The sequence below is a fragment of the Protopterus annectens genome, chromosome 1.part0 (genome assembly GCF_019279795.1).
Source record: "Protopterus annectens isolate FY-2018-M chromosome 1.part0, PAN1.0, whole genome shotgun sequence".
Classification (NCBI taxonomy): domain Eukaryota; kingdom Metazoa; phylum Chordata; order Ceratodontiformes; family Protopteridae; genus Protopterus; species Protopterus annectens.
The window spans coordinates 1,415,760,117-1,415,775,674 of NC_056725.1; the positions used below are offsets into that span (position 1 = coordinate 1,415,760,117).

Consider the following 15,558-nt stretch of genomic DNA (forward strand, 5'->3'; position numbering starts at 1 on the left):
GCCTAAGTGTGCTCCCCATACTACCTTAGAACTGTCAATGTTGACTACCTTGTCTGTGCCTGGCAGGGGAAACACTGCAGCTGGATTTAACCAGATGGTGTCTTTCCACCAAAGAAGTTCTTTTTTTAGGCATGGTAAAAGAGGCACTTGCGTTTCCAGGTTTTGAGCGACTGTTACTCCCAGGACTTTTTTTTTTTTTTTTAGAAACCACTGAAATTTTGTCAAGGGGATCATTAGGATGTATGATGCCATGAATCCTGGGGCCTTTAGATACTCCCTTGCTGTGATAGTCTCCTATGTTAGTAGGCTGCGTAGAAATTTTGTCAGAAAGGCCACCTTGTCTTTGGGCGGGAAGGCTTTCTGATGAACATGGTATCAATGCACTCAGGAAGAGGATTCTTGCGTCAGGAAGATCCAAGAATCAGTACTACAACACTGACTACAAATACCATCTAGACATGATGCTGATGAGAATATATGTGGACTAGCGGCAAGGAAGTTCCAAATTTTGGTGCATTCATACATCCCTCTTGTACTGGCATATCCACTTGTGCTAAGAGCATACGTTTGGCATGCAAAGTGTTTAAAATTTTGTAGGCTGGCTAGGCTTATAGTATCAATGGCAGGAGACATTCCATAGGTATCACAACAATGCTCTTATAAAGAGTATCTTGCAGTTACTTCTTAAGGCCCATATCTTGGATCCACTCTGCATTCTCTTTCAATTACTCCAGAATGGACTCCTGGTATTTGGTGCAAAGCTTTTTTTTCCTTTTTTTCTAGAGCTCTGCTATCCCTGTCATTTGATAGAGGGACCTTGGAAGTAATGTCACGAGATCCCTTACTGCAATCCAGCCACGCCACTGCTGATCTTCCATAGGATGAATACACACATTTGTGGGACTCTGGGAACCTGGAGAAGCTTTCTAGGGGGAGGGGGTGAGAGATAGGCTGCAAAGACGCATCACGAAACACAATTCAGAATTTCATTAACTGCAGGGACTGCCAGAGGCCTGGGTGTTGGCAAGAAAGCTTACAAATAGCTAAAGACAAGGGGTCTGGAGGGGTGGGGGATACAGTGAAAAGAAACTGGAGACCAAGTCCTTACATTAGCCCAACGTTAATCCATTACATAACACCATTTTTAATACATTATGATTTACATGAAGAACAGTAGGGACCCTGGGAGAGATCCAATTATGGCCATTTGCAATTAATACCGTTTGTCGTGAAAGTTGCAAATCTTGCCCATAACGCACAAGTGCACCAAGAACCAAGCAGTATGCATTTACATTGGAGATGTGCACATAATGCAATGCCCTGGATTTTCAGACAAACATGTACGCCTGCTCTGAACCTACAATGTTCAGCAGAGGTCACATGTGGTACAGCATTACTTGCCACGTCTACCTTCCATGGGAACAATCACAAGACTGGAAGGCTTACTGGCACCATAACATCTGCCAGAGGCAGCTTAAGATGAAGCCCAAATATACAAAGAAGAGAAAACAATGCATCATTAGACTGAGCAAATACAGCCATTGGCAAGGCTGCAGAAGCTGCTATACTTGGTATAGCCAGATGTGCCATGCAAGATGTGGATAAGGACTGCACATTGAGCTCTTTCAGATCTTTTGTTCCTAGATGAGACTGTAAACAAATGAAGGAACATCTGTCAGAAGTTTTGATGGCATGGTCTCGGCCTTTGTCTTAAGATGCACACATACAGTCTTCCTCCAGTGAGTTACTAAAATATACCTAAGAAAATTAATATTCAACATCTATAGTATTGAAAACAAAATCACTTTCTGTTGGAACTGTGATTAACATCTCACAAATGCACTTGCTCATTTCAGCTTTAGCTGATAAGACCAAAGAAACCCTGTAAAAAGTAGAGAGAAAAAACACACAACTTTATTTTATATCAAACTGAATGCTGCAAGCCAAATAAGGAGCACAATGAACACAGATGGAAAATGACCACCTTTAAATTGAGGCCCCGAGGCTACAGTTGAAAAATACACCACAGCCCCATGTGAAACCATCTGATTCAAGAACCCTTAAGCCAAGATCTATAAGTAACTTCAAAAAATAGCCTGAAATGCTTAATGAGCAACAATACCAACTGACATGCACATATAAATGCAAACATCACCACATTACTTGCTTAAACAGTTAGTTAAGCCTTTAAGGGATTAATCATATAAACCAAATAAGGCCCACTCCTCCCCTAAAAGGCAAGAAAGCATCTACAAAATTATGCAGTAACTTCTACAAGAATGGGAAAATGGCAGAGAAAGGCAAATCATAACGGAATGGGAAGAAATCTGTAATGGGCCAGATTCAAGGCACTGTGGGCAGTAAAAGTGTCAATACAAATCTGTTAAGAGATCTACTCTAGACATCAGATACTTGGACAACTGTTGGCTATGGGCTTGGTCAACGCACTTTGAAGTACTAACACAAAACAAACTGCACTGCTACAACTCCAGGTGAGTGGCATTAAGGATGGACAATATTGAGAAATTCGGGCAAACACGAGCTCTAACAGGAAGTGTGGTAGTTGTCCAAGGAATAAATACCTGGGCTGCACGAACGTTCAGAACACCCTACTAGAAAAGAGGGACTGGCAAGACCACAACACAGGTCTGATTTGTTGCTGAGTTGATACTTAAATAGCAGGTCTCCATAATGTCTTTAAAACTGCTGATCACTGGGTCCTTTAACATTATCAGGATGAGCAACTACCTCATTGATACCCGGTAAAGGGTGCTATCCAGGGTACATCAGCAGTCCAAACCTGGCACTACACTGGTGTTAGACACCCCTACAGACACAATGCAGGTGCTGGAGAGTCAGTGTTAACTTGAGATGTGGCATCAGGAATTAGCTCAGTGTTGGGGAAACCCAAGCACATTGCTAACATCATGTTTACTGTTGGTTCCAGAACAGGCATACAGTCACTACTACCCATCTTGAACTGAGGCAAAAAGTTGCATCTAGGTACTAGAACAGCAGCAGTGGTTCTCAGTGAACAAATACTAACAAAGGGGACAGTAGCACAACACTTATTTTGCTCATTAACACATGGATGGTACTACCTCAGGACTCCATGGACCTGCTGCTAGGGCTCAGGTGGCAGACTCACTCCTTAGACACTATATCACAAACAAGTATAGATCAATCGTGTGTTCCACCATCAGTGGCTCTGAAGACAACCTTATTCTGGATATAAGCAAAGAATTTAAGTGCACATCCAAGCATCACGCTCAAGCACCGTCTTTCTGGCTCTGGCATACAGGGCTAAAGTCCTGGCTATAATCAACTTAGATTAGTGGCTTCAGTGATGGGAAAGGTAGGCAAGCGTACATGGGAGTAAGCAAAACATGCTCATTCATCTTGAAGAGAGGAAGGAATGGTGATTTGAAGTCAGCGGAACACCACCAAGCAAAAAACATGGCTAAGACTAGGGACCAGAGCTTTACTCTGCCAAATCACTTATACTAGCCCATCAGTGCGTGTGTGTGTGTGTGTGTGTGTGTGTGTGTGTGTGTATGTATGTATGTATATATATATATATATATATATATATATATATATATATATACACACACACACACACTCACTTCATAACAGTGAAAGCTCAAAACACTGAAAGCTCAAAACTCAAAACACAAAACTCAAAACACAAAGCTCAAAACACTGAAAACAAATATACTGAGTTTAAACAACATAAATCATAGCACTTTCCAAGTGTAAGAAGGGGGGCAAGCCCCCCTGCACCCCTCACACCCCCTGCTACTTAAATATATCAGCTCCAATATTGCACTTAAGTGTAGTGAAGTGCAATCTTGGAGCTGATATATTTAAGTAGCAGAGGGTGTGGGGGTGCAGGGGGCTTGCCCCCCTGCTTATACTTGGTGGAAAGTGCTATGATTTATGTTGTTTAAACTCAGTATATGCATGATATGTGTTTTCAGTGTTTTGAGTTTTCAAGATTTTGAAGTTTCAGTGTTTTGGTCTTGTATATTATGAAGTTTTCTCATTTTCTGTGTTTTGAGTTTTCAATGTTATGAAGTGAATCTATATAATACACACACACATACACAGACAGAGAGATACACAAGCATGCACATGCTAGTGGATGAGTTAATTTAGGCCAATAAGCAGAAAAAAAGCCCTGATGGCTGCCCCCAAATGGCAGCATATGTAATTTCTTCTCACCTCATAGGGAACAAAGACTATTAATGACTCTCATCCGGTGAGGAACAAATGGCCTAATAGACTGCAAATGTGGGCTAATGGCCAGCAAGCAAAGAGGACCAAAAAGTAAATGCCCAAGCACTATGGAATGTAGCCCTCTTCAATTTGCTCTTTTTGTTAAAAGGGACTCTGCTGCTCTTGGGGGTCTGCATACAGGTTCTCCTGCACTCTTCACATAAAAGCCAGCTGACAGGGAATATTATACTAAAAATGCCACATTTAGCGTGTGTTGCAATAGCACAATATGCAGGTGTGCATGTGCAATTCTGTCCTTGGGACTGCCAGTTTTGGTGTTTTGATGGGCACGCCAGATATACACTTGTAGAAGAAAGGCTAACTGCAGTGCTTTCCATTAGTAAGACACTTACAGGTTAGGTAGAGAAAGCTTTTTACAAGCAAATTACTGGTGGTGATGGCGATGCTAAAGGGGGGATACAATGCACTCCCAGAACTATGGAAGTATTTTTTTCTACAAAACAAATACACGAGTACTTTAGTAATGTGGATTACAGTACTCTCTTTAAATCACAGATGCATCACTTTAACCCCTGCTGTGACAAGTTTGTAGAAAGGAGAAATGCACATACTGGGTGGAAAAAAAGTAGGAGGAGACAGAAATGACGTTCAGTTTTGTTTGCTTTACTGACAATGCATGATTGTGACACAGGCATCACAAAAAAGCAGTCTACTGCATGCACAATAAACAGAACAGAAGAAATGGAAGCATACAAGTAAGCAGCTGAAAAACACTCGAGAGATACAGTACCCATCAGCTGCACCCCTCCTGCAGATCTGCACTTATGAGTAGTTTTGTGCCCCCCCTTCACATATAAAATAAAACTATTAAGACAGAAAGGCTGAATTTTTAGAAAATGCAGTAACATCTCATTCACACAGTAATATGACAATTCAACCATAACCGAAAAATCATGGTCTGTTGTAAGTAGCTGTTGTGCAGTTTTTTTTAAATTTTAAAATGGTCGCACTCACTAAAATGGTCACATCAAAGCAAAAAAAAAAAAAAACTGCCAAGGCTTTTGTTTACTACCTGGATGTTCTTACCTCTGACTGAATAACCTTTATTAGGAAAAAGATATGGTAGACTGTTTCTGCAATCATCGACAGTTGACGGCATCTATCCAAATACACCTGCACAGAAGACTCTACTCGACGCTGCAATTTGCTCCAAAACAGAGTAAGCTCCCTAGCAAAATGGTGGGGAAAAAAGAAACAGATGAAGCATAAATATAAATGAATAAATCAAATACTTGTAAAAGAGTATACATCACATAGACTGTGGCTGCACTACTGGCAGAACAGCTATGAGCAGAAATTGGCACAATCAGCTTTTCTAGTGTTAAGTGGTTACAGACTCAGGACCGTAAACAGCACTTTCGGTAGTTTAGATGACAGATGAAATCATGGCATTGCAGTACAGCACTCCACTCAGGTAAGAATGTCAGAAGAAACAAATAAAACATTTTTTCTTGAAGTTTGCTGTAATGTTCAGGAGATTAAAGCACATCTGACAGACAGAGGATTTTAACAATTCAAAACAAGTGAAAATATAATAAAGCAGAAATGAATGAGTCTAGTGGTAAAATCAATCCCTACCCAAACAGAAATTCATGAACAATACTACAAAAACAATACTTAATGAACAGGCTAACCAAAAAGATAAAATGATGTCCCATTTTCCAAATGTACCAATACACTATGGTATAAATGGTTAATACCATTGTTTTAGTGCTCCACTGTTGGGAGGTTAAATCCTTATTTCATGTTGCTATACTTTCTCTAGGAATTATGGATACTTTCCAAAGAAACACCCTGCTTTAACCCTGCCACTGTGGCTGCAATATCAACAAGAACCACTTCACTTACATAGATGACACATGAATAACACTCAATACCACTTTTTCCATACCACAGTGAACTCTGCGACAGTTATGGTTATTTAATATAAAAAAAAATAAATATTCTAATCTTACACCACTTTATTCCAACACACACACAAACGACCATTGGTCTCATTTCTTTCAGATATACCCACTACTATACTACACAGACATACATGTATGTTCCATTTTAAGTTCTTTTATTCAAGGGCTTACAGTACATTTCTACACACAGTAAATTCTTTTTACAAAAGAACAATGCTAGACATTAGTTTATAGTTGTACTAAAATATGAGATACACAATGCATAACCCAATAACCACTAGATAGACACAGACAATAAATGCATCAAGATGATTCCTGTTCACATATTCCAGATTTCATCCTCTTCCTGATTACACATCTTTTCACAGATATTCATGGCCAAAGAAATGAGCACATGAAGTGGCCCTGGGGTACAGTAGGATAAAAGCAGCATTGGACCGGGAGAAGCCGCACTGGGAAGGATGGAAGTGAGTGGCTGATGCTGTCTCATCCATACCAAGGGGAGGCAGACTAGGTTTACTGCAACAGCAGCGTTAAGAGCCTGGCAAGGTCTGTGCTAAAAGTGGAATACCTCTTGGTTGGGACGTTGCACATGCTTGGAAGTGTGCATGCACCTCTGAAAGGTAGCACCTGCAAAGCTCTCAAAGGTACCATAGGATGGTGGAGTACAGGGCACACTTTGTGGCACAAGTATGATACCGCACCAGCATCCTTAAATCCCCTCCCTCACCATCCATTGTCACTGGTCAGGTTGAGCCTGGGTGAGGTTAAGATCCAGTAGACCTGGTGAGTGAGGACAGGAACTGGTGGCAGCTGATGGTCAGTTGTGAGGCAGAGACTAGACAAAAATTAAGAAATGAACATGTGAAAGAACTAACCACATAAGATGATCTCCAAGATAATGAATCACATCTGCAGTGCGTGGAAACAAATATTCTTACAATATCAGTGGAAATAAGGGGGTCCCGTCCGTAGTGCGTCTGTGACTACGTTTATCCTTTTCAGTTTTGCATAGTTTATTATACAGTGGTTAGACCCATCAAGGAACACTGATTCATCAAAAGAAATATTATAAACTTTGCACCCCATCCATTCATTTAATCGCACCTTAAATAATTCAAAATTAGACCAAAGTCGAATGTTACAAGGGATTTTATTCCAAATCTTGTTAACCACTGAAGTTATATATTTATATCTTGTATTTCTCTTCCGATTTGAAAAATTAATCTCATTATGCAACGTGCTCTTGAGCTGCAAGTCAAATGCATGTTAGATTGTGCCTGTAACAACTTTATCGTTACAGACTCCCTATAAAACCCATAACAATTTACTCAATATACCTATAATGTACAGAGAGCAAGTTTCATTTCTTACATCTTTCAGAATAAGTCAAATGTCCAATTGACCTAATACATTTTGTAAATTTTCTTTGTACACACTCAACTGAATTTAACTGGTTTATTAAATATGTACCAAAAGCATGGTAAATTCCATTTATAGGACAGATACAAGTTTTATAAAGAAGAATTAAATAATTATTCCTCAAGAAAACTGCTTTAAATAGAAGTCCCAAATGACACAATGCCCTAGATCTCACAAGCCATGCTTTTTCAAAAAAGGTCACCAGGACACCCAAATCCTTATATTTGTTCACTATTAGGAGAGAAAAAACACTTGAAAATGAAGGATAATTTACTACTGGATATCCAAAAGTAAAGCACTTTACATTTATGTGGACTTAAAGTAATCCTACACTTTTTCCCAGTCAAAAAGACTGTTTAAATCTAGTTATAGTAAAGATAATAAGATGCACTATTAGCAATAAAAACCTACCTTGCAATCATCAGTGTATTTTGCTAACTTGCACTTATTACCCATAGGACTGGTGAAAAAAGAATACATATAAAAGTCCAAAAACAGAACCCAGAGGGACTTCTAGCAAAGCAGGCAAATATTCAGAGGAAGTGCCCTGCACTAATACACACATACTTTGCCCAGAAAGCCAATTATATATCCAATTTACTAAATAATGGTTAAACTAATAAAGCTATAAAGCCTGCACAACAGACTATGTGACAAGACTATTAAACAATTCCACCCTTAAGTTCAGTCCTTCATCAAGAGCAGGTTAAGTGTTACCTGATCATAAAAAAACTGTACAAACTGCTCAAAGTAGACTTACCACGAACGAAGACATGTTGGTATAAATTACAGCTAGATTTATGATCGTAACAGTAAACATCCTTCAAAACATTAAATTATGGACATCAAGCTTACTGGCCTACAATTAGTTACAACCAATGTATTTCCCTTTTTAAAACTCAGGGAAATCATTGACTGTTTCCACAACATATGAACATAACAGACAATAGTTTATAAACTATGGCTCTGAATAATAGATAAACTGTGGTCTTTATATTGTATATTAAAACAGCAGGATTGTTACCAGGTGTTGCAGAAAAAAATTTACCCACTTTTTTGGCTAAAAGAAATCGAAGCCTGCATCACAAATGGGAACACATTTATTACAGATTGTGTAAATTGTTTTATTTTTAGACAATTCCATATTGGTAAGTGATGAAAAATACATGTTAAATTCAGTAGCAATAATTATCAACAGACATTTTATTATTTGATACAGGTACAACTTCTGTTATTTAAGTTAACATATTTATAAAACTGCTTCTTATCAAAAGTCAGTGTAGCCAACTTCCTTTCATAAATTTACATGAAGAGTTTTAAGATCTTTAGTAGTTTTGTTAATAATACCTTTTATTATATGTGGTTTCAGAATTCTTACATTTTCTAATAGTGCTTTTTTTCCTGTAAAAGTTTTAGTTGGGTAGCCCACCAATAAGGAAGCCTTCTAGATTTGGATACAGAGGTAGTTGATATTATTCTTTCTAAGGAAGCCACTAAAAAGAAGTTATGTACTCACCATAATGTTCCATCTGAGTTGTTGCTCTTCATTTGTCTTCAACCTGTGGGCTTGCCAGACCCGGCACAGATCCGACTCAGCCGCATATCCAGCATCTGATCCGAGCTTCAAGCTCCTCCCCTACGCATAATGCCCTTGTCTCCTTCCTTCCTTCAGATCGAGTTTGCTGCCTAACTTAGCAACCCAACCTAGCCCAACAAAACCTTGTCCCATGCCAAAATCTCCATAAGCAAGAAAGAACAAATTGCATCCCTGTGGTGACCATATCCTCTACCAGCCAGACCACCACACAGTCTATGCAAGGAAGGAGGGAAGGACGGTTGAAGACAAATGAAAAGCAACTCAGGCAGAATATTATGGTGAGTACATAACTTCTTTATCTGAAGTTGTTGTCGTCATTTGGTTTTCAACCTATGGGACCCCCAGCTACTAAACACCTGGCAGGCCCTCATGGAAGGATATTCTGAAGCACGGCAGAGCCAAAGGATGCCCTGTTCCTGGAAAAAACGTTCAGCTTATAATGTGAGATGAAGGTATGTGAAGAAGCCCAAGTAGCTGCAGAGCAAATAATGTCTAGAGATAATCTGGACCAAAAGGTCGCTGAAGTAGCCATAGATCTAGTGGAATGCGTCTTCACATGAACTGGCAGGGATAACCCACTAGCCGTATATGCCAGGGTAATACACTGGGAATCCAACAGGAAATAGTGAGCTTTGACACTGGTTTCCTTAAGAAAGGCTTAGAACAGGAAATTAAGAGTCAGTTAGACTTACGAAAAGATCCTGTCTATGCACTTCTAACAAGTGCAATTTGTAATCTCCCTTATTTTGAAAATTTGGGAAGAAAACTGGGAGATTAATCACCTGATTAATATTTGACTCCGAAGCAACTTTAGGAAGAAAGGATGGATTAGTGTGCAAGGACACCATGTCCTTATGAAATAACAAATAAGGAGGCTTTATCGACATTGCTTGAAGCTCCAAAACCCTTCTGGCAGATGTAATAGTGACCAGGAAATCTGTCTTCCAGGACAGAAATTGTAAGTCTATTGAGGCTGCAGGCTCAAAGGGGGGTGAGACCAGAGCTTGTAGAACTACTGCAAGATCCCAAGGAGGCACAAGGTTTTTAACCGGTGGCCGAAGTAGAAAGGTGCCTTTCAAAAAGGCTTTACAAAGCTTAGAAGAGGCTAGAGCAGCCATGTTGTTGCCTGTGTGAAAGTTAACTATAGCTGCCAGCTGGACCTTGACCGTAGGCAAACTGGCACCTTGATGAAACATACTTGCTAAAAATTCTAAAACCACTGGAACCGGGGCAGTGAATGGGGTCTAGGTCACGCTGCGATGCCCAGACAGAAAAACGCTTCCACTTGCTGGAATAAATCTTCCTGGTAGAAGACTTATAGGCCTCAACCAAAATCCTTTTGACCGGTGAAGATAACCCGGGAATCCTGATTATCATGGGAACTGGAGCAGCCAAACGGTGAGCTTCAGACTGTCCAGATTTGGATGGAGAATCCCTGAAGGATGACAGATGAGATGTGGAATTGGATCCAACATCCATGGTGGACCCGCAAGTTGAGACCACAAAGAGGGGAACCAGACTTGGTGAGGCCAGAATGGGGCAATGAGGATGACTAAGCTCTCCAGCCTGCGAGCTTTCCTGAAGAAATTTTGGTATTAGGGGCAGAGGAGGATAAGTACACAGACGGCCCAACTGTTAAGCCTAGGTGACCACAGTCATCACACTTGGGTAGAATCCCAAAGCTAAGGATGGGCGGTGGAGTCAAATAGGGTTAGAGGAGGCTAGAAGGCCCTGCAAAATTGCAGTGGCGAAGCCAGCTGTAGTCTTAGAGTAAAGTGGTAACGTTTGGTGAAGGTGTGTACTGAACTCCAAGTTGCAGCTTCCATAATTTCCTTGGTAGGCACCCCCCTGAGGAAGGCTGTAGATGTAGCTGCTGCCCTGGTGGAGTGGGGCCTTATGGTAGCAGGAACTGGTTTTCCATGGTGGGTGTAGCAAAAACGTAAGCAATGTCCTATCCATTTGGAAATGGTTTGTTTTGATATAGCCTTTCCTTGTGATGCTGTAGTATAGGATATAAAAAGCTGGTCAGACTTTCTGAAAACCTTAGTTTTATCCAAGTAGTAACGGAGCTGCCTGTGAATGTCCAAGGAATGTAGGAGTCTTTCTCCTTTGTTCTGTGGATTTGGAAAGAAGGTGAGTAAATGGATGGTTTGATTTAGAGCCACGCTGGATACCACCTTAGGCATAAAGGAGGGGTTAGTTCGTAGAGAAACTCAGTCTTGTTGAAAAATGAGGAAAGGCTCTACTGCCATTAGTGCCTGAAGTTCTGAAACTCTTCTAGCTGAAGTGACTGCTGGCAGCAGGGCAGCCTTCCACGATATAAACTTTAAGTCAGCTGAGAAAGCTGGCTCAAAAGGAGGTAGCGTGAGTTTTTCCAAAACAAAGTTGAGGTCCCAAGTAGGTGCTGGTGCTCTCCTGGGAGGCCTAATGTTTTTGGCCCCTCTGAGAAACTGCCTCAAAAGTGAAGAGATTGTAGCAAGGCTGACCCCACTTGAGAAAGATCTGTTCCGCTACCGAAGGATTCAGACACCACTCATAAGGCATCAGAATAGACCTGCTGAGCCTGTCTGCTAGAATGATGGACTTCACTGGAATGTGTGCTGCCACTAGAAGATGGCCAGTGGAGATTGCCCACTCCCACGGCTTTGCGACACAGGGGATAAGATCTGGTTCTCCCGTTTGTTGATGTACCAGACCACAGAGATATTGTCCGTCTGGATCGCAATCGTCCCTAGGGGAAGATGGGCATGAAGAGCCTGCAACGCTAGAAGTGCCGCCCTCATCCCCAGGACGTTGATATGCAATTGAGTCTCATAGGGGGATCACGTGCCTTGGACCGTCCTTCCTGAACAGTGCCCTGCCCAGTAGGGAGGAGTCCATTGTCACAGTGGCCGAGGGGGAAGGCGGAAGAAATGGACGACCCTGGAGGAGGTCAGGGGAAAGAATCCACCACAGAAGAGAGTCCCTGCACACCAGAGATACTCAAATACGGTAAGACAATGGAATATCTAACATGGACCATTGAACTGCAAGGGTCCACTGAAGTCCCACATGTGAAACCAGGTCATGGGTAAAAGAGTGATCACGGCCGCCATGGACCCCAATGCCCTTAATACTATTTCTGCTGTTGGTGACAGGGATTGAAGAATACAGAGGACATGTAGCTTCAGGGACTGGATCCTCTCTGAGGTTAGAAGGACCTTGGGTTGAATCGTATCGAACTAAGCCCCAACAAAATCTAACACCTGAACCGGAGCAGGTGATGATTTGCTGAGATTGATGGTTATGCCCAACTGTTAAGCTAAGTGAAGTAGGAAATCCCTCGCTTGGCAGACTCAATGCCTGGAAAGGGCAGCAAGGAGCCAATCGTCCAGGTAGGGGAAGACCTGGAATCCCTGTAGTCTCTTGGTGAGCGCTCTGAACTGGTAATGATTGGCTCCCAGCCAGAAGTGGAGGAACCTCTTACAGCATCTGTCCATTTTGATGTGGTAGTAAGCATCCTGGAGGTCGATCGAGCACATCCAATCACTCTCCTGCAGAAAGGGCAGGATAGATTGAACAGTGACCATCCAGCATTTCATCTTGGCAACAGACAGGTTTAAGATGGAAAGAGCCAGAATGGGTCTTAAGTCCCCCATCTTCTTTGGCACCAAAAAGAACTTGGAATAAATGCCTAATCTGACCTGGTCTGGGGGGATGGGTTGGATGACTCGTTTTCAGAGCAGCTTTGCAATTTCCAGTGCTGCTTCCTCCCTTTGCGTGGGTGGAATGTCTGGGAGGTGTCTGCATGGGAGAGGTGACTGGTTGAAGGGAACTGAATAGCCTTCTGGATATAATTTGCAACAACCAACAATAATCCATGATCGACTCCTAGGCCATTGGGTGTACTGAGAGATGTCTCTCAACGGCCTCCAGAGCTGAGCAGCCAGGCAACCCTTCAGGGTTGCTGCATGGGTTTCTCGAGACTCTTGAATTCATGGAGCCCTCTGCTTCTAGGGCAGTGTCTATCAAATCCCCCTCTGCCTCTGGGGAAAGGCGAATCCTGAGTGTCCTGGGGTAAGCTCTGAGATTTCCAGAACATCCTGGCCCCCCTGTTGATTCTTTGAAAAGGTTCGTTGAGGGGCTGAAAAGCGGATCCCAATGGCAGATAGTCTAATCCAGAATGAGAAAGGCGGGAAGATTCCATCATGTACAGACTTTCCAAAAAGGGTGGAACCGTCATACAGGACATTAGGAAATGACACCGTACAGGGCTCCAAGAAGGCACAAAGCCCAGGCCAAGCATGATGCCTGATGGCAATGCCTGTACCAGCAGCTCTAGCAGTGCCCTCAGTTGCATGGGAGAGGAGACGCATAGAGGTGTTCACAATAAATGCTGAGGGTGGCCATTTGAGAGGAGAAAAAGTACAGCTGTGTACACTTACCATAAATGTAGATGTTCGAGTTTATTCACTGTTGCAGTCATTACACTTGTGTTATCCTGCTGGCAGGCTACTCTCAGTCGGCCTGAATTCCAAAATCTAGGTCCGGCGTCGGTTGCTGTCACCTCTTCCCTGACGTCAGTGCGCCAGGGGTATAAAAGATGCAGCCGACGTCATTTTCTTCAGTTTTTCTTGCCCCAGATGTCAGGTGCCCCCCAAAGGGTAGGCTAAAAATATGCCAATAAAACATGCATGCACCAAACTATATATAATACCTTAATCTATAAGCAAATACACCACATAAGTTTGTATAAATTAGAGAAGTGCAGATAAGCTGCAGCAAAGATATGGGGGATGGTGGGTGGGTAACCTGGACTGCAACAGTGAATACACTTGAACATCTACATTTATGGTAAGTGTATACAACTGTACTATGTTCTTCGTGTTTCACTGTTGCAGTCATTACACTTGGGTTGAATCTCAAAGCTAAGGTTGGGAGGCTGGAACTAAATAGCATTAGGAGCGGCTATGAGGCCCTGCTGAACTGCAGTGGCAAAGCCTGCCCTTGATTTAGAGTAGAGTGGTAAATGATAGTGCTTTGTAAAGGTGTGCACTGAACTCCAGGTTCCAGCCTCTAAAATGTCTTTGATTGGTACTCCCCCGAGGAAGGCTGCTGAAGTGGCTGCTGCTCTGGTTGAATGTGGCCTAATGCCCTTAATGCACTGGCTTGCCATGTTGTGAATAGCAGAAACGGATGCAGTGGCCTATCCACTTTGAAATAGTCTGTTTTGCGATCGCCTTTCCTTGTGATCCTGCAACATATGCCACTAAAAGTTGCTCAGTCTTTCTGAAAGCTTTAGTTCTGTCCAAGTAGAAGCGTAGCTGTCTGTGTATGTCCAAAAAATGCAGAAGTCTCTCACCCTTCTTCTGTGGGTTTGGATAAAAGGTAGGCAAGTAAATGGTTTGGTTAAGGGCCAAACTAGACACCACCTTAGGCATAAATGTAGGGTTCTTCCTCAGAGAAACCCTGTCTGGATGGAAAATGATAAAAGGTTCCACCACCATGAGTGCCTGTAACTCAGAGACTCGTCTTGCAGAGGTTATTGCTAGGAGCAGAGCTGTTTTCCAGGATAAGAATTTAATATCCGCTGTTGAGGCTGGCTCAAAAGGAGGCAGTGTGAGTTTTTCCAAGACATAATTTAGGTCCCATGCAGGTACTGGTGCTCTCCTTGGCCCCTCTGAAGTACTGTCTTATTAAAGGATGAGAAGAGATGGGTGGTTCCGTATTGTAATGGGCTGAAATGGCAGAGGCATGAATCTTAATTGATGAGAAGGATAGGCCTTTGTCCAGCATCACAGTTGCATATTGTAAAATCTGAGGAATATTTGGTACAAACGTGTCAATTCCTTGGTTCCTGGTTCTAAGCACAGAATCTCTTCCATTTTTCTGCATAAGATTTTCTGGTACTGGGCCTCCTGGCCTCCAAGATAACATCCATTACAGCTTTGGAGAGTGGAGTGTTCCGAATGACTACATTATCCGCCATGCTGCCAGATTTAAGGTACTGATTTGGCTGTGCAGGATCTGATTGTTTTGTTGGGTCAGTAAGTGAGAAGTTTGAGGCAATGTCCAGGCTGGACCTTGAGACAAGTTCTTTAGGACTGGGTACCAGTGCTGCCGTGGCCAGTCTGGGGCAATCGGTATCATTTTTGACTTCTCTTGTCTGACCTTTAGGAGTACCTTGGGGAGGAGAGGCAGTGGAGGAAAGGCATATACTGTTAGGTTTTTCCAGCTGAGGGATAGGGCATCCACTTTCCATGCTTGCTTGTGGTAAATCCTTGTGCAGAATTTCTGTAGTTGGCAGTTGTGAGGGGAGGCAACTAGATCTATGTCTGGGCATCCCCATTTCCT

The 15,558-nt window shown here is 42.3% G+C and overlaps 1 protein-coding gene across 1 annotated transcript in view; it reads right to left on the bottom strand.

Moving 5' to 3' along the window:
• Positions 1-15,558, bottom strand: part of ZNF292 (zinc finger protein 292) — a 1,171,601-nt gene that overhangs the window by 185,900 nt on the left and 970,143 nt on the right. Inside the window, exon 7 of the mRNA XM_044067433.1 lies at positions 5,326-5,467. Coding sequence (XP_043923368.1) covers positions 5,326-5,467 — 142 coding nt within the window. The remainder of the gene's footprint in view (positions 1-5,325; positions 5,468-15,558) is intronic.